Consider the following 27,807-nt stretch of genomic DNA (forward strand, 5'->3'; position numbering starts at 1 on the left):
TTTGGTCATCTGGGGTCGTTCGGACGACGTCGCCGACAATCGAGTAAAAAAAATGTGTCAAAATTTAAATTTCACAAGATTTCGACCCGCGATCGATCGTTTCAAAAAGTTTATTCGAGCCTTCGGTAGGTAACGGTGCAAGCGATGTGAATTGTAGCGATCGGACGCGTCGATTCTCCGAATTGCAAAGTTTGTGCGCGCAGAGTGCGAATTGTGCAAAAGGCCACCCTAATGCTCAAAAACTCAAAAGGTCCTATAAGAATCCCTTTTGGGTTTCCTCATGTTGGTTTCATCGTTCTAAGTGCTAGAAGTTGATACCACACACGCGAAACTCCCAAAGGGAACAGAAATGTACAGAAATGGGTTGAATTTCTAAAACGGTCGGGTCCCATTTCTAAGGTTATAAGATAGTCAAAGAGAAATCCATAAGGCTAGATCCTAAACCCTAAGAGGAAGACTATACCTCACTAAAAATGAGGTCAACATCCTTTAGTAGTATACGTATGCAAAAACTGCAAGTCTAATCACGCCTGATACATAGTCACAAGAGAAATGTAGATTAAGATATACAAGATATGTCATGTTTTCAAATCATTAAAAAATAGGGGCATTTATATACAGATCACACAAATCTTATGTATTTACATATCTAGCACCAAAACTTTATTTTTTACATTTATACCAGACAAATCTTTCATATCACATCAAAAATACCATCATTTTGGCTTTAAAAAAGTGAAATACACCATTTCATGCATGGTTAAGGTGGTATGTAAGTAAAATTGATATTTTGATATTATATATGTAAAAACATAGGAATTGAGTGGTATGCATGTAAATCTTCCTAAAGAATAATAAAAGGATACTTCTATTAGCATCAAGTATGAGAAATAAGTATCAGAATTTTATGATTGTTTAAAGAAATGGATGAAAATCATGACAGCAAAGCAAAATTATAGTAGCAAAACTCACGCTTGCTCTGTTTGCCTCTCCCAGAAGATGCTTTCTGAGGCTTGGATCTCTCTGAATTCTTTGAATGTTGGGGATTGTTTTCATCCTGCTAGCACAGAAAAATTTTTGAGCCAAGATCTCAGGAAAAAAAAAATTGTTACAGTTTTGCCTTGAAGAAAAAGATAGAAACATAAACCAAATATTTTATTAATTGAAAGTATGACACTTGGTCAATTATAGATAAAAAGGTAATTTTGAAGAATGTTGTAGGCTGAATTCAAATCTGATATATCTACTGAAGAAGAGTACCGTTTGAACTAGAGCTCATTGGAACATTTTAATTTATGTTATAGCATACACAGCGAATTCTAAACAAGTAAACACAATTCATAAAAGAAGGGAATAAATGTATCAATGCCTAAAGTTAGATCATGTTCCAAAGTACAAATCACTCAGAACAGAGGAAATGCACCATAAAAACAGACAAAAAGAGTGATGATTAAAGAAGCTAATACAAAACCATCATCGCACGTTCTCTTTCCCATTCAAGGGAGGCAACATAAGATATCTACCTGAGAATAGTGATCTGAGGCTCTCCCATTGAAGAGGAGGTTTTTGAGTGCATTTTTTGCATCAGCACGCTTGTGACGAACCGAATATCTAATATGGGTCTGTTCAAATCAGGTCTGCATCAGATTATAATTACAAAATATAGTGAAAAAAAAAAAGTGCAATGAGAACAGTGGTACAATTCACAAATGGAAGATTTGCGTAGATACCACTCAATTCCTACGCATTTACATATCTAACACCTAAACTTCAATTTTTATATACATACCACCTTACTATTTAAAAGTTAAAATAATGGTCTTTTTTTGTGAGATATGAAAGATTTGGATGTTATAAATGTAAAAGGCAAAATTTTGATGACAGATATGTAAATACATATGAAATGGGTGGTCTGCACGTAAATGCCCCTTGAAAAATTTAGACATCGACAGTGTATTAGAACTTGGCTTAATTTTAGGTTACACGGTGATGCCAAATACTAGATTTTGTGCTACTTTTCGAAGCCTGTAAAATCACATGCGTCAGTTATGAAGATATGTGTGCCTCAGATGAGAATAAGAACTTCTGCTCAAACTTTGTTGAAACGGCACATGGATGTTCAAATAGCAGTTCCAGCCACTAGGAGATGACATTGTTAAAAGGTGTAACCTAAGGTGTCCCTGTAATCCATCAAATACCAAATGTTTCTGTGGAATTGAAAGGTTCCTTTTATGTATTAGTATAATAAATATGAAAGAGGGAAATTTCAATGATGAAGTTGATAGGGCGTGAAAACAAAGGCTTGTACTCATGGATATAATTTCCATGAATCACCTGGTAGCTTGTTTCCCATAAAAGATATGCTGGAACTTCTATGCATGCTAGTAAAGGCTTAGAAGTGTTAACAATATAACTTTCGAAATGAAAAAAGCTAGCTATTTTCCACCTAGGAAGGTTAATATTAGTTATCAAATCACTGTTGAAAAATTAATTTGATAGAAGCACAGTCATATTTTTTGGAATCATGGTGGAACATAGGCACCAATCTTTTTTTTAGTAAACTTCATCTCCCATGAATAGAATTGAATGTTTCAGCACTTAATCTCAAAGTTCAGGCACCCGCCCCAATGTTCGTCTTTTTCAGTTCTAATCAAGGAAGGATGAATGTCTCACGTGTTACTCACATGCAAATACAAGGAATCAGCTTAACTGTCAACATAATTTATGAGAAACCTATGTAGGAGTTGAATCGCAAAAAGAATGTGCCTAATTCCAAGCTCAACCAAACATTATGCTAGAATTAAACAGAATTCAGAGAATAAGACATTTTTCAAATTGAATAAGTATGATTTACACATAATATTCACACATGAACCATCTCATCGTACAGAGAATGCTGTCTTCGTTTTTCTAGACATGAAAGAATTTTCTGGGAGAAAAAAGATGGTCATTCTTAATAACAAAAAAGAATAAGAAAATTTTGTGCATCACAGAAGGTACGGGAAACTAAATTCTCATTGGAAGCGCACTACGAAGGGAAAAAAAAAAAGCCAAGATTTTCAAAAACGTAGATCCTTCTCCCAACTTTCCAAATTAAAAAAAATAAACATAATTTGATTTCAATGAGAAACACCTGCAGCATATGCATGGAATTCAGAAAGGCCTCAAACTGCTTAAAATTTTTTCTCCATTTTTGTACACCTCTGCTATTCTAACCTTAACAAAGCACTTACCATGCCATACGGCTTCCACATGCATGGAAGCCATGCATTTGAACTCCAATGCTACTAAAATTATGAAATATATAAAAAAATAATTCATTCAATAAGAATAAGATTTGGTTAGCGAACACAATATCTCACAGTAGATAAGACAACTGCATTAGAGTGATAGAATAGTCAGCCTTCTGAAATGATGTACCTTAGATGGTTGTTGAGGAGCACCGTCATCCTGAATATATAAAAAAAATTGTTAATAAGTGCAAGAAGAAACTTATAAGAGGAGAAGAGAGAAAGTATAAACATTCATAAGTTTTCGGTACTACATACAAATAAGTATTTCTCGTTGTTATATTTTTCTAATAAAAATTACGACCATTTCAGGGCACCCCTTCAACAGAGCATGCATGAACTAAAAAAAGCGTAGACAACTTCTAAAATGTTATAGATCAAAACAAACTGAATTTAGATTTTCCCACCCACATCCCCTCTCTCTCTCTTTCTCTCTCACTTAAAAATATTGTAGCTATCTGTATAGCCTTAATTTTGATACTCCAATAGATCATAACTTCTAATATAGAATTTTGTATATATGCTGCTCTATGTTCGATATCGGAGTTAACCAAAATCACAACGAAAACACAAATATTATTTTTGAATTCTAAACATATTAGAAACACGATGCAAAAAAGCAGGAAATAAACGACAAACAAGCATGTCAACATAAACAATAAAAGGAGCCTAAGGGGGATGACGAGGACGGAGGCTGCTGGACGGCGGTTGGCAACTAAGAAAAGAGGGTTGCAGCTGTAAGGAGGTGGCAGGAGGGATGGGCAGCAGCTGGAACAGGAAGACAGCTTGGGCGGAAGTAGAAACAATAGCCGATTGCTGTTTGGGGCTGCTGGACAGCAGGAAAACAGCAAAGCGAAGGCGTTGCATGCTACGACAGCGAAGGTGGAAGGCTGGGACAGTGAGGGAAGCGAGAACGAGCAAGGATAAGGCAACGGAGGCGGATGGAACTGCAGAAAACAATAGATACTTGTTGTTCTGGGCGGTGGCAGCAAGGGAGGTGATGGTAACTACGTCAAACCGTAGCTGGAGAGGTGCAGAAACATCGTCAGAGTTTGGATTGGCAGCTGCGGTAAAAACCAGATAGGTGCGGCTGCTGTGGAAAAAGTAGCAGAGCAGCCCGGAGGATGGACGGAGAGATATATATCTCGGCGGAGTCAAGCTATAGCCGAAGCACCACCCGGATCCGTGGAGACGATCACCACCATGGACAAGGGACAACCAGAGCACTACCCTGACGTCGGATACAACCCTGAAGTGGAAAAATACTCGGAGAAAACTGAATTCATATATCATAAAACAACCCCTAACTCAAAGCACAACCTCACATATTTATAAAAAGATATAACCTTAGGAAACATTTAAAATAATAAGCAGAATAAAAATCAAATTTCAGATTCGATGGAAGGATTTAAATTAGGAAGAAGAATAAAAAATAAATTTCAGTTTTAGTAAAGGTTTTGAATTAGGAAAGAGAATAAAAATTAGAATTTCGTTTTAGCAACTTTTAAATTAGAAAATGCCTGAGAAGGAAAGTAAGAAAAGATGGAAAGGAAAGAAAAAAAAAGGGAAAAAACAAAGGAGGGAAGAGGAACGAGGGGGCGGTAGTCTCCCGGGATTGGGGGAGCTTCGAACTCATCTGTCGAAGCTTCTAGCCCCATCTCTTTAATCATGACAGCCCCCGTATCCCACTGTCGACTGTACCACCTCCCAAAGCACTTGCAAGTGTACCCCCATCTCGCTCCAATCTTCTGGGACGGAAATCTCTTGCATGGTAGTGGCCATGGTGGTAGAGAATCAATTGTCACTAAAACCAGTCCCGCTACTCTATTGGCAAGGGCTCTTATCTCCTCAGGTGCTACCGAAGGAAGTAGAATAAGGTGTTTGTCGTCCTTAGCGAAGGAATGTGTGTTTCTGAATCCACATTCTTACTACTACTGTTGTCGATGATAAGACTACATACATTTCCGTTCATTGTACAGTGGGTGAAGAAAATATTGTGGCGAAGCCATTGCGGATTTCTCGCGTCCTCGGCTTGCAGAATCCGTCGAATCACAAGTGCTTCTCTCTCATATGGTGGAAGATGATATTACTCACCCTGTTCTTCAACGTCCTGCTCCTCGCTAACCTCTTTCACTGCGCCCTACTTGGCAAAAGATACAACTCTGCTCGTCGAGCAGTTGGAGGCTATGTACCCAAATTCGTGGCATTTGAAGCATTTTCTGGTGGGCACTGTAGTCGGCTTCTTCTCACTAGGGGCAGCTTTCTCCGTATCCGAACCAATTTTCTCAACTTTCTCCGTCGTGCTCCTGCCGGTGTCTCCAACTGTGGGTAGCTGCCTAGCTGGTGGTGGTTGTCCGCTCTGCTTCTGCTGTCTTTCCACTTTCAATGCTAGTGTCTGAACAACCCCCAGCGTCCAATATGGTTATAGCTGCACCAAATTGCTAATACTAGGTTTTAAGCCCCCAAGATATTTGGCTATTGTAATCTCCTCTGACTCTGTCAGGTCGCACTTCAGTTGAAAATGGTCGAACTAAGTTTTGAACTCCTCCACTGAAAGGTCTCTCTGTTGCAAACTGTGGAGTTTCAAAAACATGTATTGGCGGTAATGAGAGGGAAGGTATTTCTTCTACATGATTTTCTTCATCTTCTTCCACCTAGTAATCTTTTTGTTGTTTTCTCGCCTCCTCTGTCGTTGTACGTTCTCCCACCATAGGGAGGCACTTTTCTTTAATTTAAAAACAACTAATTTGTCCATTCAAACACCTCTTTGTATTTGAAGATCCGCTCAACTATTTGTAGTCATTCGATAAATTCATCCAGATCCATACCCCCTCAAATTCAAGTAAATCTACCTTGATCCTGTAGTCTTAGTTCCCTCCAAATGACATCTCTTCTAGGAAAGTTTCCTTGTGGGAGGGGCATCGATATCCCTCTTTAGGCCTCCTCTGATATTGGATTCTGAAACGATGTGTCCTATCTTCTTTATCGTTGAAATTATCCCTGTGGAAGGGATTTAGATCCTCTTCTCTCTCCCCTTCAAATCTCTTGGTCTCGGTCGAAGGTAACTTCATCCTGTGTCATCTCTTCAATCTCTGCAATTCTTTGTTGGAGGCGGCGGAGTTGATGCGGGGCATGGAAGAGGACAGACCGGTCCTCAAAGAAGGGAGGTTGTCGCTCCCTCCTTCCTCTCCCCTCCTTCCTCTTCCCTCCTTTATTTTTTCCCTTCTTTCCTTTTTCTTTCTTTACTTTCCTTCCTAGGGATTTTCTAATTTAAAACTTTTGCTAAAATTAAAATATGATTTTTATTCTCTTTCTTAATTTAAAACCTTTATTAAAAACTAAAATCTATTTTTTTATTCTCCTAACTAATTTAAATATTTTCCTTAAATCTAAAATCTGATATTTATTCCTCTTATTTTAAATGTTTCATAAGATAAGTTATATCTCTTTATAAATAGGAGAGGTTGTGCTTTGAGCTAGGGGTTGTTTTATGAAATATAAATTCAGTTTTTTCTGAGTATTTTCCCTCTTGAGGGTTGTATCCAATGTCAAGATAGTGCTTCGGTTGTCCCTTGTCTGAGATTGTGACCGTCTCCATAGGTCTGGGTGGTGCTCTGGCTGGAGCTTGACTCCGCCGAGAAATTTATCTCTTCGTTCATCCTCCCGGTTGTTGTCCTACTTCTTCCATAGCAGCCCCACCCTCAGCCTTCACCACAACCGCCAATCCAACCTCCGACGAGGCTCCTGCACCTCTCCAGCTGCGGTTCAACGTCGTTACCGTCATCACCCTTGTCACCGCCCAAAGCAGCAAGAATCTATTATTTTCTGTAGTTCCAGCTGCCCCCATTGCCTTATCCTCTTTCTTCCTCGCTGCCCTCACTGTCCCAGCCCTCCACCTTCGCCGTCGCAGCACGCAACGCCTTCGCTTTACTATTTTCTTGTTGTCCAAAAGCCCCAAACAGCAACCAGCTGTTGTTTTGATTGTCGCCCCAAGTTGTCTTGCTATCCCAACAGCTGCCCATCCCTCCTGTCATCTCACTATTGTCGTAGCCCTCTTTCCTCAACCACCAACTGTCGTCCAAGAGCCTCCAACCTCGTCGTCCCCCACAGACACCTTTTATTGTTTATGTTGTCATGTTTGTTTGTCGTCTATTTCCTGATTTACAGTATCATGTTTGTAATATGTTTGGAATTCATAAATAATATTTGTGTCTTTGTTGTAATTTGGGTTAACTCCGTTATCATTTGGCATTGAGCTAGTCAAACTCTAATCCCATCCTAGGGTTTCTATCATCTGCCTCTACCCAGTCCACCACACCAAAATTTTTTTTTTCTTTTCTTTCTTTCATTTATTTTTTCTCTACCTTTTTTGTTCTTTCTTTTCTTCCACAAATCCCAAACCATCAAACATACCTCCATGGAGAAATATGCCCGAGCCTCGCGTCAATGTTACTCAATAAACTTGATAAAATGTTTTACGTTCATGTATTCATAGTCATGCTACATAGAACACTTTTAATCCTATATCTTGTAAGTGATATACTCCCGACGCGATATCCAATGCTAAAACATGTATTAAACTTTTGAAAATAATAAAAATTTTAGATATTTATTTGAAGTTTCTTATGATTTTTAACACTTAGTACCATGTTTAAAATGTCTTGCATCGTGTCATGCACAATAAACTATAGCTCCCTGGGGATCTTTGCATTATGATTTGATATTCGTGAATGACAAGTATGATCCTAATCTAAACTTCCACAAATTTGTCACATGTATTTAATAATTATTCATGAGCGCCTATTTTTACTTTCTCAAATTTTGATTAAAGGTGCTTTTGGGGTGGCATCCAAGCCACGGAGCGGAGGCTGGCTGCAATTTGCAGCCGTTTGGAACGGCGTTTGGGCCGCGGCGTCTTGCCGTTTGATTAAACGCGGGTCAAGGGTTCGACCCCGCGGCCCGCATTCGATGAATACCTTTTTACGCGTTTTTTAAGGGTTCGTCCTCAGCCCCAACGCTCCTCTATTTGACGTCAAATCCCTCGTCGATCCTCTGTTGTTTGACGATGCCTTCCTAGTTGATCACGTACACTCGGGAAGAAGGGAGACGAAGCCAAAGTTGTATTCTGTGCGAAGGAAAAGTGGGCCTTGTGTGCGAGTAAAGGGAAGAGATAAATAGTGTGACTCGGTTCTCATAGGAAGGAAAGGCTGAATCGAGCCCCAACATGCAGAGAGGAGGCGAGGGGCTCCGTGTGAGAGGAGACCAAACCGAATCCTAGCATGCGGTTTTTGGTATGGGGAAGCCCAAGTCGAGCCTTTAGGTGAAGGCTTAAGTTCTTTTTAAATTGTATAAATTATTTTTATTAATAATGTTATTATCTTAACATTAAAACATTATGAATTAATAACAGCGATTAATTAAAAATTAACATGTTAACATTAAAATTAAAGACAAAGGAAAATAGAACCAGTCGATGAACAAGCTTTATAATGTGAGTTTAGGATTTAATTACTTTAATTTATTTAATATGCATGTTTAATTTTAAAGATTGTTATTTTCAAGCTAAATTTAAAATAAATAATATCAAAATTTGGTAGATTCAAATTATGAAAATTGGAAAAAGATTTTGAATTACAAGGACCATAAAGAGGGTAATCAAGGTAAGGTTTTTATATTCTTAAATTGGAGATTTTAATTATTATCAGGAATGGATATCATCTCTGAAAAACGGTGTAGCTCGTGACATACGTCGTCTACACTTTCAAAACAATATTATCATTTTATTAGATGTAATTTTAATAAATTTTTTTCATTTTTTTAGCAATCTTAATACACATTGTTAAGTGAACTGTATATCTGGATTTTTGTATTGTTCTGAATTAGATTTTTGCTACTAAAGTATCAAATACATGGCTATGACAGTTCTGTTACAAACAACATTGCTACATAGGGACAGGATGGTCGTTTTCCAGAAACAACAGTCACACAGCTGTTTTCAAAATGTAAAAAACAAACAGGCAACCAATTTTCCCATAACGGTTTCCCCGCTGCAGCTGCTGCAAGGCAGCTTATTGAATAAGCTGCAGCTGCCCCAAACAAAACTTAAGAGTCATTGATGTATTTTAAACCTTTATCAAAAAATTAAAATTCAACTTTTACCTTAATCAAAACTTTACAGATTGATAATGAATTAAATTTTATGTAATGTCACTCACTTTTTCTACTCTGCTTGCGATATTTTTTATCTAATTTTTTGCCCCTACACTACCCATTAAAATGGTACTGTTGAACGAAAAAGAAACAATCATTTTTAAGTAGCAAACCTAGAAAGTTTCATATGAATGTCACCATCAGTTCTGAGGGATATAATATTGAGAGCCTATTATCTCATCAATTGCATACTCTCCTTTCTTTTCAATAATATTTCTCCCATCTCCACTTGCTATTCCAGTAAAATTATTTATTTGGTTACACTTATGGTATTTAACAGCCTTTACTTTGTTTATGTTTTTTGCTCGCACAAAAAAATCTCTTCTGATATTTCTGTATATTTCTTGCTTATACTTCAACTTCATAGGAATATAGGCATCATGACCCTCTTATCATACACTTGTACACTTCGGTTAGCATAACTTTTCATAAGACCAAACCTTTCTTTTCTCCCAATGGCCACATCTTCCTTTTAAGACAACCATACCACCTATTCCTCTTCCCCCAAATCTCTTATACATACCTATACCGCTCCAAGAGTTTACTCTTATTGACACCTCGACCAACCTCCAAAATGACACCACCAATCACATTATTCGATTCAACTAAGTATCCACCCATCAATGAACTCTTTAATCTATATTTGCCAATTGCTCTACAAAAAAGGTAAAAGACAACATATTATGTGTGCATCCTATTCATTCTTTATACATTGCTTGATCATATAAATGTTTTCGTGTATGCATTAGGCTTATTGACACCATGTTAGGGCGCCTAGAAGGTGTGAACGAATACAAAAACATGTTAGAGAAGTTGTAACATGGGTAATGATAGGAGGATGGATGGCGACTGAATACCTGCACGAGCGGCTGCTAGATAGCGAACCAAAAGCGGAAAAATGATAGTTTTTTGTTGTAAACAGCAGTTGGCAATCATTTTGATGGCAATCCTGCTGGCTGAAAACAACAATGAAACTGAGATACAGATAGCGAGGGTGGTTTACCACCTGTTCCTGGTTAAGTTAAAGGATCACCACTTGTAAAAGGAAGAGGCTATAACACTTCGGAGAGCAGAAATCTCTCAAATTGATAAAATCAGCAAAACTAAAGTCTCAGACAACCAACTATAATAGCTCCCCAATAGCAAATAAACTAATTAGAAAATAGGAAAGAGCAAGAGATAAAATAAACTTTCTAAAAATAGAATAAAATAAAAAGCTCGGATCATATTCCCGCGATGACGGAGCTGATCGTGATCCAGAATTTCTGAGGGTTCCACAATATCGTGAAAAATGCAACATTATCATCCTCATTTTTCTCCTTAAGTAGAAGAAGCTTCTTCTTCTTCTCTTGAAACACCCGGATCCTACTGTCTGATATTCTTTCTCATAAAACACTTGTAGAAATTTCCAAAGCAGTGGTTCACCGCTCATATTTGGTTATTTGTTTGTGAGTGGTCGTTGAACCAAACTGGAATTTAATATGCAGTTTACTCCATGGGGTCTTCTAGAAATAGCTCAAAGACTCATCTTTATCTGAAGTGATGATATGTTGGACCGCTCCCAGCAAGAGCTGCCCTATGTCTAATATCAGTCTCTTGAACTCATCGCCATCTTGGACAACCAATGCTAGTCCAATTGGTGCTTCTCTCAAAGCCAGCAAAAAGATAATTTGTTTCACCACATCCTTAAACAACTCAAACACCTTACAAGGAAAAATCATAATGCGCTTCTCATCTCTGATGAAAGAGTGTGTTATATAGCCATCATGATATGTGAAGCGATCATACAAACAAGGAAGACCTAATAAGATGTGACATGCATCCATAAATATCATGTCACACCACATATGCTCCTGAAACTTATCTAAAAAACTCCTTGAGACATCTCCGATCAATATTGATCTTATTCCTCTTCTTCAACCAAGTCAAGGATATGACTAAAAATGCTTCTGAAAGTAAGTCTTAATTTGTCTACCAATTCAGCTGTGTATATGCCACATTCTCACAATGGCCTCCGTCTATATTGAGGTTGCACACTTCTCCCCAAGTACAGAAAACATTATTGCAGAGCCACTGTTGCTCTCTTGTGGGCTCACACTGAATGACCTGTGAAATTACTAACATCTCCCCTTCTTCAACTGAAAGTTGGAACTCCTCCTTAGCATCATCACCTTCTCCAATATCATCTATGTTACTATTTATATTTTTTAATGCTCCATGCTCTATGAAGGATATCACCCTCCTATTTGAGCAACTAGATGCAATGTGCCTAAGCCATAAAACATGAAGCACTTCTTATTTGGGATAAATTTGGAAGAACTGGTGGGTTCCACATTTTTCCCATTATGAATTGATTTCTCCTTGGGTGAGGCTGGCTTGGGCGCTCGACTGGGTGTACTCTTACTGCCCGATCTGATAGTTGAACCTTGTTTGAAAAGTGGTGTGGGCCTAATGTTGTTTGTTGTCTCTCCACCTTAAGAGTCAGGGTTTGGGCAACATCTAATGTCCAATAAGGCTGCAACTATACCACATTGTCAATGGACGGTCTTAATCGTCCAGATATCGAGCTATGAAGTTCTCATTGGGCTACACTAGCTCTCACTTCAATATAAGCTACTCAAACTCAGTTATATATTCCTTCACTAAGAAATCTTTCTCCTGTAAGCGATGAAATCTCAAGAATACATTCGTCTGTAATGTGTTGGTAAGTACTTCTGTTGCATTTCTCTTTTCATCTTGGACCACTTTGTGATTTTACTTTTTCCCATACTGATGTAGGCGCTTCGATTTTTTTCATCACAGAGATGAGCCCTTTAACTTAATGGTGATAAGCTTTACCATTTTATCCAATGGAACATCCTTGAATTCAAAAACACGTTCAATTATCTGGAGCCACTTGATGAAGTTGTGCGAGTCCATTCGACCATCAAAATCTGAAAAGTTAATATTCACTTCAAAATTCTGGCTTTTCTTCTGATATTCCAAGTCAAATTGTCGAGATATTAATTCTTCATCGCTTGAAACTTCTTGATGGAAGGGATACATTTCCTCCTCTTAATTTGACAAGTCCCTGATGTAGCTATGGATAGCCTCTCCCAGTTGCATCATTTTAAAGGCGAAAGTCTTTGTTTTAGTTAAAGGATTTCTCTTTATATATCTTCCATGGTGAGCTCTTTAACAACCAATTCAGAGTTTCTCGTTAGCAACAAGACATCGTGTTCTTCCAATGAAAGTTTTGACGGAAAAGAAAAAAATGATTTAGGGTTAGGATTAGGGCTAGAGCTAGGTGGATTTGTGGGTAAAATTTTTTTTTGGAGAGGGTGTTGGGTGGGTTGTATGAATTCTTGGTTTAGGTGTATGAAGGGAAAATCTCAAAAATTTAAGATTTGTCAGGTTTTAATGCAACATGACACCGTTCTAGGGCGCCTAAAAGATGAGTGAATACAAAAAGTATTATAAAAGTTGTAAGATGGGTAACGGAGAAGGTACAACAATAGCAACTAAATTTCAAAGCGAGCAGTGTTGGTTAGTGAACCAGAAGTAGAAAAATGATTGTTTTTTTGCTATAAATAGTAGTTGGCAATTACTTTGATTGTTGTCCAACTGAAAACAACAATGGAATCGAGACATAGATGGCGAACGGTGTCCCACCACCGTTCTTGGGCAAGCAACAGGCACAACACTTGCAAAAGAAAGATGCAACAACACTCTTGAGAGCAAAAATAAGAAAAAATTCTCTCAAATTCATAAATAAGCAAAATTAAAGTCCAAACAACTACATAAATATATAAATATATATATATAAATGCTCCCTAATAGGAAAAAACCTCACTAAAAAAAGAATATTAAAAAGAATCAGAAAAGAAATGAACAAAAGAAAAAAATTCTTTGAAAATAGAATAAAATTAAAAAAGCACATGTATTCCCATGATCCCAAAAATGACTGCAAACTCGGGTTTCCGTAAGGTTCGGCGATGCCACGGAAATGTGACACTAACACCTGCTTCACTTATGACTATTATTCTTTATTCTCAAGACATTAGAAAGTGCCACAACATCCTTTATGAAAACAAGCAATGAATATTGAAATGGATGCTCTACTTAGTTTTCATACTTATGATTTAACCAATTTATAATCAGTAGGTGCTTAATCACAAATTTCATCCTAATGGTTTAATTGACACGAAGTTAGACTTATTGCAAAAAGATTCACCAAGGTCCACGGGATTGAATAATTTAACAGGTTTCATGTTGATTGATATTATTCTAGGGCTCCTAGAAAGTGTTTAGGAAGCGAGTTTGGCGAAGAGGTGGTTGTCGAATGGCAAGGGAAAGATAATAGGCGAATTCCACGACATTCAGATGGTGATTCGCATCATTCAGCGGCTATCCTGGCTGAAAGCAACAAAGAGGGCTCTGAAACGATAAGGTACGAAGGTCGAGGAGGATCCATCACATGTTCCTAAGCAAGATATAGACACACCACTTGCAAAAGAAAAGCCTACAGCACTCCAAAGAGCACAAATAAAAAATTTCTCCCAAAAAAAGGTAATCATAAAAAATCCTCTAAACAAGCAAAATAATAGCATGTAAATAGTTCGCTCACAGAAAAATCTAATTAAAAATAGTGAAATAGGAATGAGATCAAAAAAGAAAGAAAATCGGGCTAAAATCATAAAATCAAGCAACTTTTGTGGTAACGAGTCGCAAGATTTTCCCAAAATAAGCAATATAGCGGATTTCCTGTGATTGGAATCACGATATTTCCGCAATCTCGAAGCTCCTTGTCATTCTCTATGGCTAGTAGAAGCTTCTTCTTCTCGATAGGCTTCTATAATCGATCTATCACCATAATGTTGTCAATGTACTACTGTGGCTAGAGTAAATCCACTACAAAATCTATGTCGATGTTCATACAAGACAACCCTAAAACACATACATCATTCCAAATAGTGTCCTGATAGAATAAATAGATATCCTTTCTTGGCACAATCAGAGCTAGAGCAGCATCTGGGTTAGTACTCTCACAAATCAAGCCTCTAACCATGAAGTGTGCAACTTGCTTCTCACACTTCTTATACTCGGTTGGGTGTATCTGATAAATATATCTACCTAGAAAACTGCATCGAAAATGAATTATATTGTAGGTTGGACCATACTCAGGGGTGACCTCTCAGGAGATGAACAGTCATTCATGATATATGATAACTCCTTCAACAGGGATTGCCCCAAGTATCGGCTCATCAGGCTCACTATATTTAAGAACATTTATTTTGATCTTGTTATGATATCTTGCCTGGGCTCAGCTTGATCCACTGGCATCTCCTCCTCGTCGGCTGAAGTGTGAGACTTATCTCTGACGTCTTCATTCTCTCATCTATCACTATCAATTTCTTCAATTGCTCCTTGCAAAGTGTAAGAGATCGCCCTCTTGTTTAAATAATCAGACACCAAGTGGCCAAAACCTTTACAATTGAAGCTTTTACTAACAGGGATAAATTTAGGGGTACTTATGGTCTCTACCTTTTCTCCACTTTGTACAGGTTCCTCCTCTCAGTAAGTCATCTTGGTTGCTCCACTAGTACTCTTGTTGCCTGGTCTAATAATTAATCTTTGTTTGAATTATGGTGTGGATTTGATATTGTTTTGTTGTCTCGTCACAATCAAGGTTAGGGTTTGGACAGCTTGCAATGTCCAATGGGGCTGTAACTATACCACATTACTAATAGACGGCCTCAAGCATCCCAGACATTAAGCTAAAGTGTTCTCCTTAAGCTTCACTAGTCCACACCTCAATATAAGCTACTCAAACTCAACATTGTATTCCTTTACCTAGAGATCTTGTAGTTGTAAGTGATAGTCTCAAAAACATGTCATGTTTGTAATATGTTGGCAGGTATTTGAGTTGCATATCTCTATTCCTCTTGAACAATGTGGTGCGGGGGTGTTACTCTTCCCTATTTGTTGTCGATATGCTTCAAGTTCTTCCACCACAACGAAACATTTTTCATGAACTTGATGGCTACCAATTTAACTCTTTGTCCCGAGGAACATCCTTGAACTAAAAAATTCGCTCCAATATTTGAAACCAGTCGATAAACTCATCTGGATCCATGCGAGCGTTGAAATCCAGTAAATTCACATTTAAACTAAGATCAAGTTTCTCTTTTGACATTTCATGTCAAATCATTGGGAAATTGGTTCTTCATAACTAAAAACTACCTTATAGAATGGATTTAGTTCCTAACTCTCAATCTCACTAAATTGTCTCCTTTCAAAGGTAGCAAGCCTCTGTTGTAGTTGAAATATTTCTCAATGCATATCCTCCATACTAAGTTCTTGGACACCTCGCTAAGGGTTTCTCCTTAGTGGCATGGCGTCCATTCCTCCCGATCAGATTTTTGGAGGTCGAAGGATGGTAAATCAAGTATGGTAAGGGGTTTGAGTTTTAGTAAGTGTCGGGTGGAAATTTTGTGGAGATAAGAAAGTTGACTATTGAAAATTTTAAGGTTGGGATTAGGATTGCGACATGAATGATTTGGATTTTCTTTTTTGGGTTTTCTTTTTGTGGGGGTTGTGTTAGGTTATTTGGAATTTTGATTTGAGACAAAGAAGATAAAACCTTAAAAATCTAAGGCATGTCAGTCTATAATACTAGATGATACCATTCTAAAGCTCCTATAAAGTGTTTAAGAAGCGGGTTTTGCGGGTAAAGGGTTGTAGAATGGTGAAAAAGAGATAATAAGAGAATTCGACAGAGGTTGACGAGGATAAGCATAGTTCAATTGCTATGCATACTGAAAACAGCAAATAGGTTCCAAAACGATGAGATACGAAGATCGAGGAAGATCCACCACATGTTCCTAAGCAAGATACATACACACCACTTTCAAAAGAAAGGTAAACAACACACCGAAGAGCATAAAACAAAAAACATCTCCCAAAATAATAACAATCATCTAAAGTCCTCTAAAATAGCAAAATAGCATCATATAAATAGTTCACTCATAGAAAAACCTAACAAAAATAGCAAAATACGAAAGAATTCAAAAAAGGAAGAAAATTGGTTTGGAATTTGAAAATCGGGTAGCTTTTGCGATTCTAACACCTGCGCAAGTCGCAGGATGTTCCCAAATCCATGATATCGTGTATTTTCCGTTATTGGAGTCCCGATTTTTCCGCAATTTGACAACTCCTCATCATTGGCAGACTTAATATTGATAGAATTATCATATTATAGACATCACTTGAGAATAAAATATGTTATAAATGAATGTGAATACCGATTTCATATATGGAATCCAAACTAAATTTTCTCATATTGAGCAATATCTTTCGAAAGTAGACCAAGAGTGAACCACATTTCTACTTAAGGTCATCTATGGCCCTCTATAGCCTTAAATAAACTTCATGACTTTGATTTGAAAAATTATATAATTATGTAATACCCTTGCTAAGATTGACCTTCATTGTAGAGTAACCGATCATTCTATCTTTGTTAGGCATACATCTTCAAAATCCATCATACTAGTTGTTAATATTGATGACATCATAATGGAAGTAATCAAACAATTTGCAAAAGTTATTTTTCACCGAAGATCTACAAAGAACAAAGTACTTTCTTGGAGTTAGAATTTGATCATGGGTACCCCTATCTTAGATTAAAAATTCATCTTCTTGACTAAATAACTCTGGGAGGTTGTAAAATGTTGATAGATCTAATGGAGACATACCACTTCTAATAAGAAAAAGCTCCTTGATGATCTACCACTAGATCAAAGGCAAAATTTAAAATTTCACAATTAGACATTGAGGCCATTTCTATCCATGAGATGAGTTACAAGCCTCACAGCATTTTGAAGCATAAGTCTCAAAATCAACAAATTAAACAAAGAAAGAAGTATTATACCTACAAAAAGCATGAAGAAAGAACTGAAGTATTAAGATCCTAACATCAAATCATAAAATAAGAAGTGTCATAAAAACATAAAAAAAGGAAAGATATCAAAGTAAGAACATTTGTTGTTTTAATCTATTGTAGCAATGTTGTTATAATTAAACTTCTTGTTATATCAACCTGGGATATAATTCATAGTCAAACCATGATCGAACAATTTCAAATGAGTATCAAACATTAAACAAACAATAATCAATCAATCTTCAAATATGACTAGCATAATCTGAGAACTACAGTGGAGTGACCTTTGTACCATGATTGAACTTTCTTGTTATCTTCAATCCACTAATTAATTATGGTTGCACCATTTTTGTGTTATGATTGATGTCATCAAACCAACATTTCATCCATCTTTGGATCATGATCGATCATTAATTTTGACATCAAAAAAGCAATTGGCATTTAATCCTTTTGTGGGTCTTTTGGTTCGAAGGGAACCTTCGGGTATATTTTACTAAAGAAATAAACAAGTAAATTATTTCTCTAATTTTCAATATTAATTAGGCATGTAAAGTTAAAAAAACTAAAATTTTAGTTAATATTTTTTATATTAAATTAAAAGAAAATCATTTGTGAATGGGTTGTTGTAGCTCCAGTGGCAGACATGATTAGAGAGAGTCGTCTTAGATGATTTGGTTACATTACACGTCGATCATTTGATATTCCAGTTAGGAGAGTAAATGCTTTAGATTCGACTTATGTTAGGAAAGGCAGAAGTAGACCTAAAAAGGCTTGAGCGTGTTGAATAAAATATTATCTTAATTTATTAGAATTAAATGAAAATATGACACTGAATAGGACACAATGGAGAAAAAGGATTCATGTAGCCAACACCACTTAGTGGAATAAAGGCTTGTTGTTGTTGTTATTGTTGTCGTAGTATTTTTAAAAAAATCAACCTAAATCCAAAATATAAGGCACATAACATAAATTTTGATGCAAAATGCACATGTACAAGTCACATGAGACGCCATGAGACAAACGTCTCATGGAAAAAATTCTTGGAAGTTGCCAAGACACACCTTATATTCTGAATTTTAAATCATTATAAAAAATTATTCAATAAATTAATTTATCTAACCATTGCTAGAGTTAACATTTTATTTGTTGTCAGAACTTGTACAAGTCACATGAGACGCCATGAGACAAACGTCTCATGGAAAAAATTCTTGGAAGTTGCCAAGACACACCTTATATTCTGAATTTTAAATCATTATAAAAAATTATTCAATAAATTAATTTATCTAACCATTGCTAGAGTTAACATTTTATTTGTTGTCAGAACTATTAGCCAGTACAAACTCAAAATAAAAGCATTATAAAGCTACTTTGTGAATTCTCATCTCAAGTATCTCACAAAATCACTGGGAAAGCGAGTACCATATACTAAGCTTAAGCATCTAAATGCAAAAGTATTTCAAATGTTCATTATGCTTGGATTGTGCTTAGCACAGTTAAACAAAAAAATTCACATCCATATATTATATTTTTTATGCGGTAACCTAATTACTTAACAAAATAAAAAAGAAAATAATGGATATGAAGCTATGGCCTACCTGCATGTAGAATCATATGGGTAAAGAATACTTAGTAAAGTTGGGTCTCCAATTTCCCAAGTTATGATATCGTCCAGCGACAATCATGCCACTAGCTGCATTGCCAACAACCGATTATTCTACAAAAAAAACTAAACAAAAACATATTAATGTTGATCGCCATTTCACTGGAGACGCAGTACTTTCCAAGAAGATTGACATATTTCAGATCTCCAGTGTTTTTCAAAAGCAGTAAGTGTTTTACAAGCTTCAAGCATGTTAAATTGCTCAAATTTCAATTGATTTCTTAAATTTTGGTGTGTGCATATAAATGTCCTTACTTCCAACAAAATGATTCCAAGTTATAGCTTACAAAGAACTCAGGGGTGATGAACTGTTGTATTTTTTTTTATAGATCAGATTAATAACAATTTATGAGATTTCCATAAGCAAATTGAGAAATAAGATTTAGAGCAACCTCGTTGATTATATTCTTATACTACTTAAATTAATGTTTATGAGAAGCCACAAAGACAAAAAATCTTAATTTAATAAATAAGAACATTATTTAAAAAATTGTAGGTATAAAAGAACAAACCACAAGAAACAACAGCACTACTCAATCCAAAGCATATATCAGACAATTTCTATAAATTTATTTAAAACTTCCTACCATCTTATCATTCCATTGATAAAAATATCATAGAGAAATTACAAAGCATAATGCTTTTAAATATATTCAATAAATTTCAATAAAATCTTTTCAATAACAAGGCAAAACTTTAATATTCGTCTATAACCTAAACTCCCAATATATTGAAGCTGCTAGCCCATAGTAGATAGCGATGAACTGATAGCCATGAGTATATTAACTTCCATAAACATATAAGAGGTGCTAACTATCAAAAGAAATTTATTACCTTGCATAACAAAATTGTAAGTGAACTTGTATGAAAGAAAAATTAGATTTTGTGAGCAAGAGAATCAAATTCTTTATTCAATAGCGAATCATTTGGATACAACAACAACAACAACAAAGCATTAATCCCACTACGTAGGGTCAGCTACATGAATACTTTTTCTCCATTGTGTCCTATTTAGTGTCATATTTTCATTTAGTTCTAATAAATTAAGATCATTTTTTATACAATAAGCCCAAGTCTTCCAAAGTCTACCTCTGCCTTTCTTAACATAAGTCGAATCTAAAACATCTATTCTCCTAATAAGATCATCAGATGACCGAAGTATAATGTGACCAAACCATCTAAGATGACTTTCTCTAATTTTGTCCGTCATTGGAGCTACACCAACCCTATCACGAATATATTCATTTCGCATTTTGTCTAAGTGTAAAGTCACAGTGTAAAGTCACTCATCATCCACCTAATCATTCTCATCTCGGCAACAATTAACTTAGTATTATGCTTCTCTTTTAAAGGCCAACCATTCAGCACCATAGAGCATTGCAGGTCTCATCACAATCTTATAAAATTTTACTTTCAGTCTAAGCGGTAATTTTCTTTTTCTATCACACAACGAAGCATTCCTCCACTTCACCGAAGCATCCCTCCACTTCAACCAACCATATTGGGTTCTACTATTAACATCCGATCTATATCACCATCGCTTTGAACAATAGACCCAGGATATCTAAATCGTTCACCTCTTTTAATAATTTGATCACCCAAAGTTAAACTTCTGCACTAGAGCTACTACTGCTAAAATTACATTCCATGTATTTAATTTTAGTTCTACTCAAATTTAGTTCTTTAGACTCCAATGTAGACCTCCATAATTCAAGTTTTTCTTGGGCTTTTTCTCTCCGAGAAGGATCGAGAAGGATATCATTAGCAAAAAACATACACCAAAGTACATCCTCATGTAAATGTCCAGTAAGACCATCCAAAACTAAAGCAAATAGATATGGGCTTAAAGTCAATCCCTGATGCAATCCAACGAAAATAGGAAAATATTTGGTTAATCCTCCTTCAATTCAAACACAAGTAACAGCTCTAGAAACACAAGTAACAGCTCTTTGAATATAAGTCATATCAACACATTTCTTCTCGAGAACTCTCCAAAGGATATCTCTTGGAACCTTATCGTAAGCTTTTTCTAAATCAATAAAAATCAAATGTAGATCCTCCTTAATATCTCTAAACTTTTCCATCAAACCTCTCAATAAATGTATAGCTTCCATAGTAGACCTGCCAGGCATAAATCCAAATTGATTATGAGAAATTTTTGTAATATGTCTTAACCCCTATTCAATTACCCTCTCCCATAATTTTAAAGTATGACACATCAACATAATTCCACTACAATTTGCATACTCTTGTGCATCCCCTTTATTCTTAAAAATGGGAACCAAAATACTCTTCCTCCACTCCTCATGCTTCTTTTTAGTTTTTAAAATAATATTAAATAGTTTAGTAAGCCAAGAAACTCTCAAATCTCCTAAATATTTCCAAACTTCAATTGGAATATCATCAGATCCTACAGACTTTCCACCCTTGACTTTTTTTAAGGTTTCCTCGACTTCTTTTTTATTAATGCGACGGTAAAAATAAAATATTTTATTATTATTAACGATATTAAGATCACTAAGGTCGATCGTATCTTCAGAAACTTCATTAAAAAGTTCATTAAAATAACTCACTCATCTATGTTAAATATCTTTTTATAAGAATAGCACTTTTTTTATTTTCATCTTAATCTTTAGTTCTTTTTTCTTTTTGTTTGGCGAGTTTATACATATATTTTTCACCATCCTTAGTATCTAATTTATTATAAAGATCACTAAATGCAGAACTTTTAGCGTCACAGATTGTTCTTTTAGACTCACTGAGAGTCGTTTGCTATTTTTCCAACTTCTCTAAGCTTTTAGATTTAAACCAATTTTTATAACATAACTTTTTATATTTTATTTTCTCTTGCACATTAATATTCCACCGCCAAATATTTTATTTATAGAAACATTTTCTTTTAAATCTACATGTACAGTTTTTGTTACTTGTTTGATCGTGTTTGTTACTTTATCCCGCATAGCATTTGCTTCTTCATGAACATCCCAAATTTTAAAATATTAAATTTTACTCATAAAAATAATTTTATTCATGTCTTTTAAGTTCCCCCATTTAATTTTACGATGATGAGACATAGTATTCTTCATTTTACAACTCTTCATCTTAAAATTTAGAACTAATAATTGATGTTAGGGACTTAAATCCTCACTAAGAATGACCTTAAAATCTTTACAATCTCCACGATCTAATCTTCTCACAAGAAAATAATCAATTTGTATTTTATTAGCTCGATTCTTGTAAGTAATAAGATGCTCGTCTTTTTTCTTGAATAAAGTATTAGTAATAAGAAAATCATATGCTAAAGCGAAAAATAAAATGGTTCTACCTTCTTCATTAGTCACTCCAAAACAGTAGTCATCATGAATATTTCTGAAATCTTATACCACTCTACTGACATGTCCATTTAAATTTCCTTCAATAAAAATTATTTCTTCAAGAGGTATCAATTATATTAAGTCTCCTAAGTCATTCAAGAATTTATCTTTAGAACCCATATCTAAACCTACTTGAGGAGCATAAGCACTTATAATATTAGAAATTTTAGGATCAATATTAATTTTAAGAGTTATAATTCTATCTCCAACTCTATTAATCTATAAGAGTTATAATTCTATCTCCAACTCTATTAATTTTTACAACAGTATCTTTCAAACAATTATTTATAATTGCAACTAACAATTTCTAGTGTGACTCTTACCAGAATACCAAAAATTAAAACCTAAGTTATCAATCTCCTTAGTCTTTTCTCTAACCCATTTAATTTCTTAAATACACAAGATATTAATCTTTCTATAAATCATAATATCAATTAATTTCATTAATTTACCATTGAGAGTACCTATATTCTAAGATCTCATCCAAATTATGTTTTATTAATTTTATAGACTAACTTCTTTGTCTGCATCTGTCCATAATGTGGAAACTCTTGCTTATTGTATAGACTAACTTCCACTACACCTGGGCGTCGGTGCAGCGGCTCTTGCACACTTTTCATTGTATTCAGGTCATACAATATGTTGTTTCCAGGGGATGCCCTAGTACTTACATAATGATTAAAATGATTCATGTCATGATTTTTTCAAAAAGTTTTAAGCTGGTTCTCGACTACCTAACGCAACCCTCCACTTTTCACATCCGGACTTGGGACCGACAGTGATAGTGTTAGCATGAACAAAATCCTCCTAACCAGTGGAAGACCTTTCAATTGGCAATAACCATTCTTCCTGTGTTTCGAAAAAAAAAACCATTTACCTAACTAAAAATTTTCAATTCTGCATAATAAACTATTGGACAGAACAAAGGCAGGCTATGAAATGCCAGATTTACTTTTCTTTTCTTTCATATGGGGCATTCACATGCATACCATACAATTTTTATGTATTTACAAATCAAACAACTAAACATTCATATATACAAACAAATGACTTGCATCTTTAAAATCACATCAAAAACACCACTTTCACTACCTTTTAAAAGTGAATTACACATTGTCATGTATAAATTTATGACACCAAAATGTTATAAGTGTAAATATCAAACTTTGGGTGTTAGATATGTAAATAAATAAGAATGGGGTGGTAAGTAAATTTCCCTTTTTTTATATGATTGTTAAGTATAACTAAAACATAATTCATGCAGTTTTCTCCAAAGTTACCTTCAATCAAAATGATCAATCCTAGTCTATGAATTTCCCATGAATATAGAATATAGGGATGGATCAATATAAATAACCCAATTAAGTACACTAAAGCAGTTGTCTCCAAACTTCAATTGCGATCAAACAAATCATAAAGGGACAAACTAGCCATTGCTGCATTTCTCTTCTCAAGCGCTCACTTCTAAATCCTCCATCTAATGAAGCTTGCACTAAAAGACAGCCAACATTACAGTAGGGAATGATTTTATAAATTTATTGAAAATTATAAAATCTTTATGATCCAATACCACAAATTTTAATCTTTTCACGAATCTAATACAAAATAAGAAAAAGATTTTTCCAGATCAAAGTTTCCATTTTTAACTCGGAGTGTTTCTTTCTCTTGCTAAAGTTCTTCCTTATAGCATTAATTTTACAGAAATCTATAGCACAGAATCTCCCACACAGCTTCTCAATAAATTTAAGAAAAAAAAAAATACAAAAAACAACACCGGCCCTGTTAACTTCGTAAAAAGAGAAATATGAGCAGAACCAATCAAAGTTTTGCCAATTTTTCTTCCTTAAGCGCAAGGGTAAATTCCATGATTAAACATGATCCGCATAGTATAATTAGGACCAGATAATCCAGTGGTTATACTCATTAACACAAAAAAACAGATGAGCCAATCCAAATACATAAAACAACTAAACAAGTCAGGTAATGCCTATCGACAAAAAGCCTCCTAATGAAAAATGGTAGAACGAATTGGAAACAGAAATTTTTGGAAGAAAATGACCTTGGCATCAGATCTCACCTTCCATTTGGCGAAGGATACCGGTGTTGAATGAAAAAGGGCGTGACTGCACGGTAAGAAAAGGGAACTGCTCAGCCTGGTCCCTGCCTTCAATAAAGGTCCTTGCATTTCGACAAGATAAAATCGTAACCAGAAATATTTGCGTGGAAAGCAGAGGGCATCAGAAAGGAGCTAAGATAGGTTCTCCCTCTTCTATTTTCTTCATGCCGTTCGACCTTTTCCGGGCTTCACCGGCGGGATCTCTACGATGGGAGATGGTGGCTTGAGAGGAAAGGAGAGCAAGGACGAGTGTTTAAGTAGAATGATCGACCTCAGCCCACATTCATCTTCAGCGTAAGCCCTGCCAAACGATTCAAATAGATAACTTGCCTACGGAAGCTTGAATCCCATTTTACCTCCGTTTCAGAGTAAATCCGAGAGTTAGACGCATTCAACACCCATAGAAAACTTCACTTGCAATGCCCGTCGCTACTCCTCGCTTCATTTTTCTCGATGTTTCTGGGTAGGAGTGCAAGGGGGAGGAAGGCCGCGATTTCGAACACAGCGCCGTAATCCCGCCGATGAGGGGAGCCGGGAAGGTAGCCGATGGTTTCGGTGGAGTGGAATTCACAAATTTGTGTTGTTTGCAAACATACCACCCAATTATTATGTATTTACATATGAAAGACAAACTTTGCTTCTTACATTTATATCACCCTAATCTTTTATACAACAACAACCGCAACCAGATTTTATCCCACTTGAGTGAGGTCCGCTACATTAATCTTTTTTATTCTGTGTCCTATTAAGTGCCATATTTTAATTTAATTCTAATTAATTAAGATCATTTTTTATACAAATATGCTCAAGTATTTTTAGATCTACCTCTATCTTTCTAAGTATAAGTAGAATCTAAAACATCTACTACCCAAACTGGATCAGCAAATGGTCGACATTTAATGTGACTAAACCATCTAAGACGACCCTTTCTAATCTTGTGTGTCACTGGAGCTACACCAATCCTTTCACTCATAGATTTGTTTCACATTTTTGTATTTAAGTGTCAAGTCACTCATCCACCTAAGCGTTCTCATCAGCACCACTTAACTTTGCTCTATGCTTCTCTTTTAATCGCCAATATTTTGCGTCATAAGGTATTGCATGTATCACCACCATCTTATAAGTTTTCCTTTCAAGTCTAAGTGGCACTTTTCTATCACACAATAGGCCTTATGCATTCCTCCACTTTAACCAACCAACCAGAATTCTGCTGATAACATCCCCATCTATATCACCATCACTTTGAACAATAAACCCGAGATATTTAAATCGTTCACATATTTCAATGATTTGATCACTCATAGTTACAACTATGCCACTAGAGCTACTACTACTAAAATTATATTTCATGTATTTAGTTTTAGATCTACTCAAATTAAAGCCTTTAGACTCCAATGTAGAGGTCTATAGTGCAAGTTTTTTCATGAACTATTTTTTTAATCTTATCCACAAGAAGGATGTCATCAGCAAAAAAGCATACATGAGGGTACATCCTACTATAAATGTCTAGTAAGAGCATCCATAACTAAAGCAAAAAAGAAATGGGCTTAAAGCCGATTCCTAATGTAATCCAATTGAAATAGAAAAATACTTGGTCAATTCTCATTATGTTCGAACATAAGTAACATGTATGGTATACATAACATTAATGACTTAAATATAAGTCATATCAATACTTTTCTTTTTTACAACTCTAAAGAACTTGTCTCTCGGAACCTTATTGTGAACTTTTTCTAAATCAATACAAACATATATAGATTCTCCTTAGTATCTATGCATTTCTACGTCAAACTAGATTTGTGCGACATAAATCCAAATTGATTATGAGAAATATTTTTATTACGTCTTAATTTGTGTTCAATTACACTCTCTCACAATTTTAAAGTACGACACTTTAACTTAATCCCTCTATAATTTGTATACTCTTATGCATCATCTTTATTTTTAAACAGGGGGAGTAAAATATTTTTTCTTCACTCATCAGACATCTTTTTTAGTTTTTAAAATAATATTTAAAAGTTTAGTAAGCCAAGATACTCTCAAATCTCCTCGATATTTCTACACTTCAATTGGGCTATCATTAGGTTCTACTGATTTTCCATAATTGGTTTTTTTTAAGGCCTCCTCAACTTCCGTTGTACTAATGTGGTGGTAAAAATAAAAAATATATATATTATTATTAATGATATAAATATCATTAAGATCGATCGTATTTTCAGAAAGTTCATTGAAAAATTTATCAAAATGGCTCATCCGTCTGTGTTAAATATCTTCCTCTAAGAACCACATAAAAATAATATTATTCTAAATTTTGAAAAGTGAATTACATATGTTTTGCATAAATAAGGCAGTATGCATGTAAAAGTTGAAATTTAGATATTAAATATGTAATTATATTGAAATGAGCGTTATGTATGTAAATCTTCTTGCCAAATTTTAAATGAAGATTTATATGCATACCACTCAATTCTTATGTATTTAAATATCTAACACCTAAACTTCAATTTTTACACAGGCATCCACACATACATATTTCTAAAATTAATTGGGGGCACACACACACACACATATATATATATATATCTAAACACAGCACACACACCCACACACCCACACACCCACATATATATATATATAGAGAGAGAGAGAGAGAGAGATGTATGTATGTATGTATGTGTGTGTAGATCATTTTATGAATTTATATATCTAATATCAAAATTTACTTTTTACATCTATACCACACAAACTTTTTGTATTACATTAAAAATAAAAATATTTTAACTTTTATAAAAGGAAATACAGCTTTTTATGTATAGGTAAGGTGGTATATTTGTAAAAAAAATGAAGTTTATGTGTTATATATGTAAATATATGGCAAATTAAGTGGTGTGTAGCAGCACTTTTATTAGTATGTCATTGGCCACTTTACGGTAATGCTCATAAGTGTTGTTATATGTAAAGATCTGACAGCATTTATAAGCGCTTACGTAGCCTATTTAGGGTCTCTTTGGTGCAGCTTCAGCTTATCCAGCTTCTGCTGATAAGCAGCTTATCTTGATAATCTGCTGATGAGCAGCTGATCTGGATAAGCTGGCTGACTGTTTGGTTTGTGCGTTTGGAAAATAACTGATTCTGGATAAATGACTATTTTGCCCCTGTTATGGATAAACTGTTTAGTTGTTTGTTATGTGCGTTTATAAAACATCTTATCTGTAACTTTTAGTAGATATTTTTTTTAA

At 35.2% G+C, this 27,807-nt stretch overlaps 1 protein-coding gene across 3 annotated transcripts in view; it reads right to left on the reverse strand.

Annotated features, from left to right (window-relative positions):
• The window catches only part of LOC110026890, a 38,014-nt gene extending 12,840 nt beyond the window's left edge, over positions 1 to 25,174 (reverse strand). The window contains exons 1-5 of one of the 3 annotated variants that reach the window (XM_020728092.1): positions 24,530 to 24,608; positions 19,014 to 19,108; positions 3,421 to 3,450; positions 1,524 to 1,622; positions 973 to 1,057 (exon numbers count right to left, since the gene is read on the reverse strand). In XM_020728092.1, the coding sequence (XP_020583751.1) occupies positions 973 to 1,057; positions 1,524 to 1,622; positions 3,421 to 3,450; positions 19,014 to 19,019 (220 nt within the window). In that variant the 5' untranslated portion in view covers positions 19,020 to 19,108; positions 24,530 to 24,608. Of the gene's footprint in view, positions 1 to 972; positions 1,058 to 1,523; positions 1,623 to 3,420; positions 3,451 to 19,013; positions 19,145 to 24,529 lie in introns of all 3 variants that reach the window. The other 2 variants (XM_020728093.1, XM_020728091.1) reach the window with 2 other exon arrangements.
• Positions 25,175 to 27,807: the final 2,633 nt, after the last annotated feature.

The sequence above is a fragment of the Phalaenopsis equestris genome, unplaced genomic scaffold, assembly GCF_001263595.1.
Source record: "Phalaenopsis equestris unplaced genomic scaffold, ASM126359v1 Scaffold000403, whole genome shotgun sequence".
Classification (NCBI taxonomy): domain Eukaryota; kingdom Viridiplantae; phylum Streptophyta; class Magnoliopsida; order Asparagales; family Orchidaceae; genus Phalaenopsis; species Phalaenopsis equestris.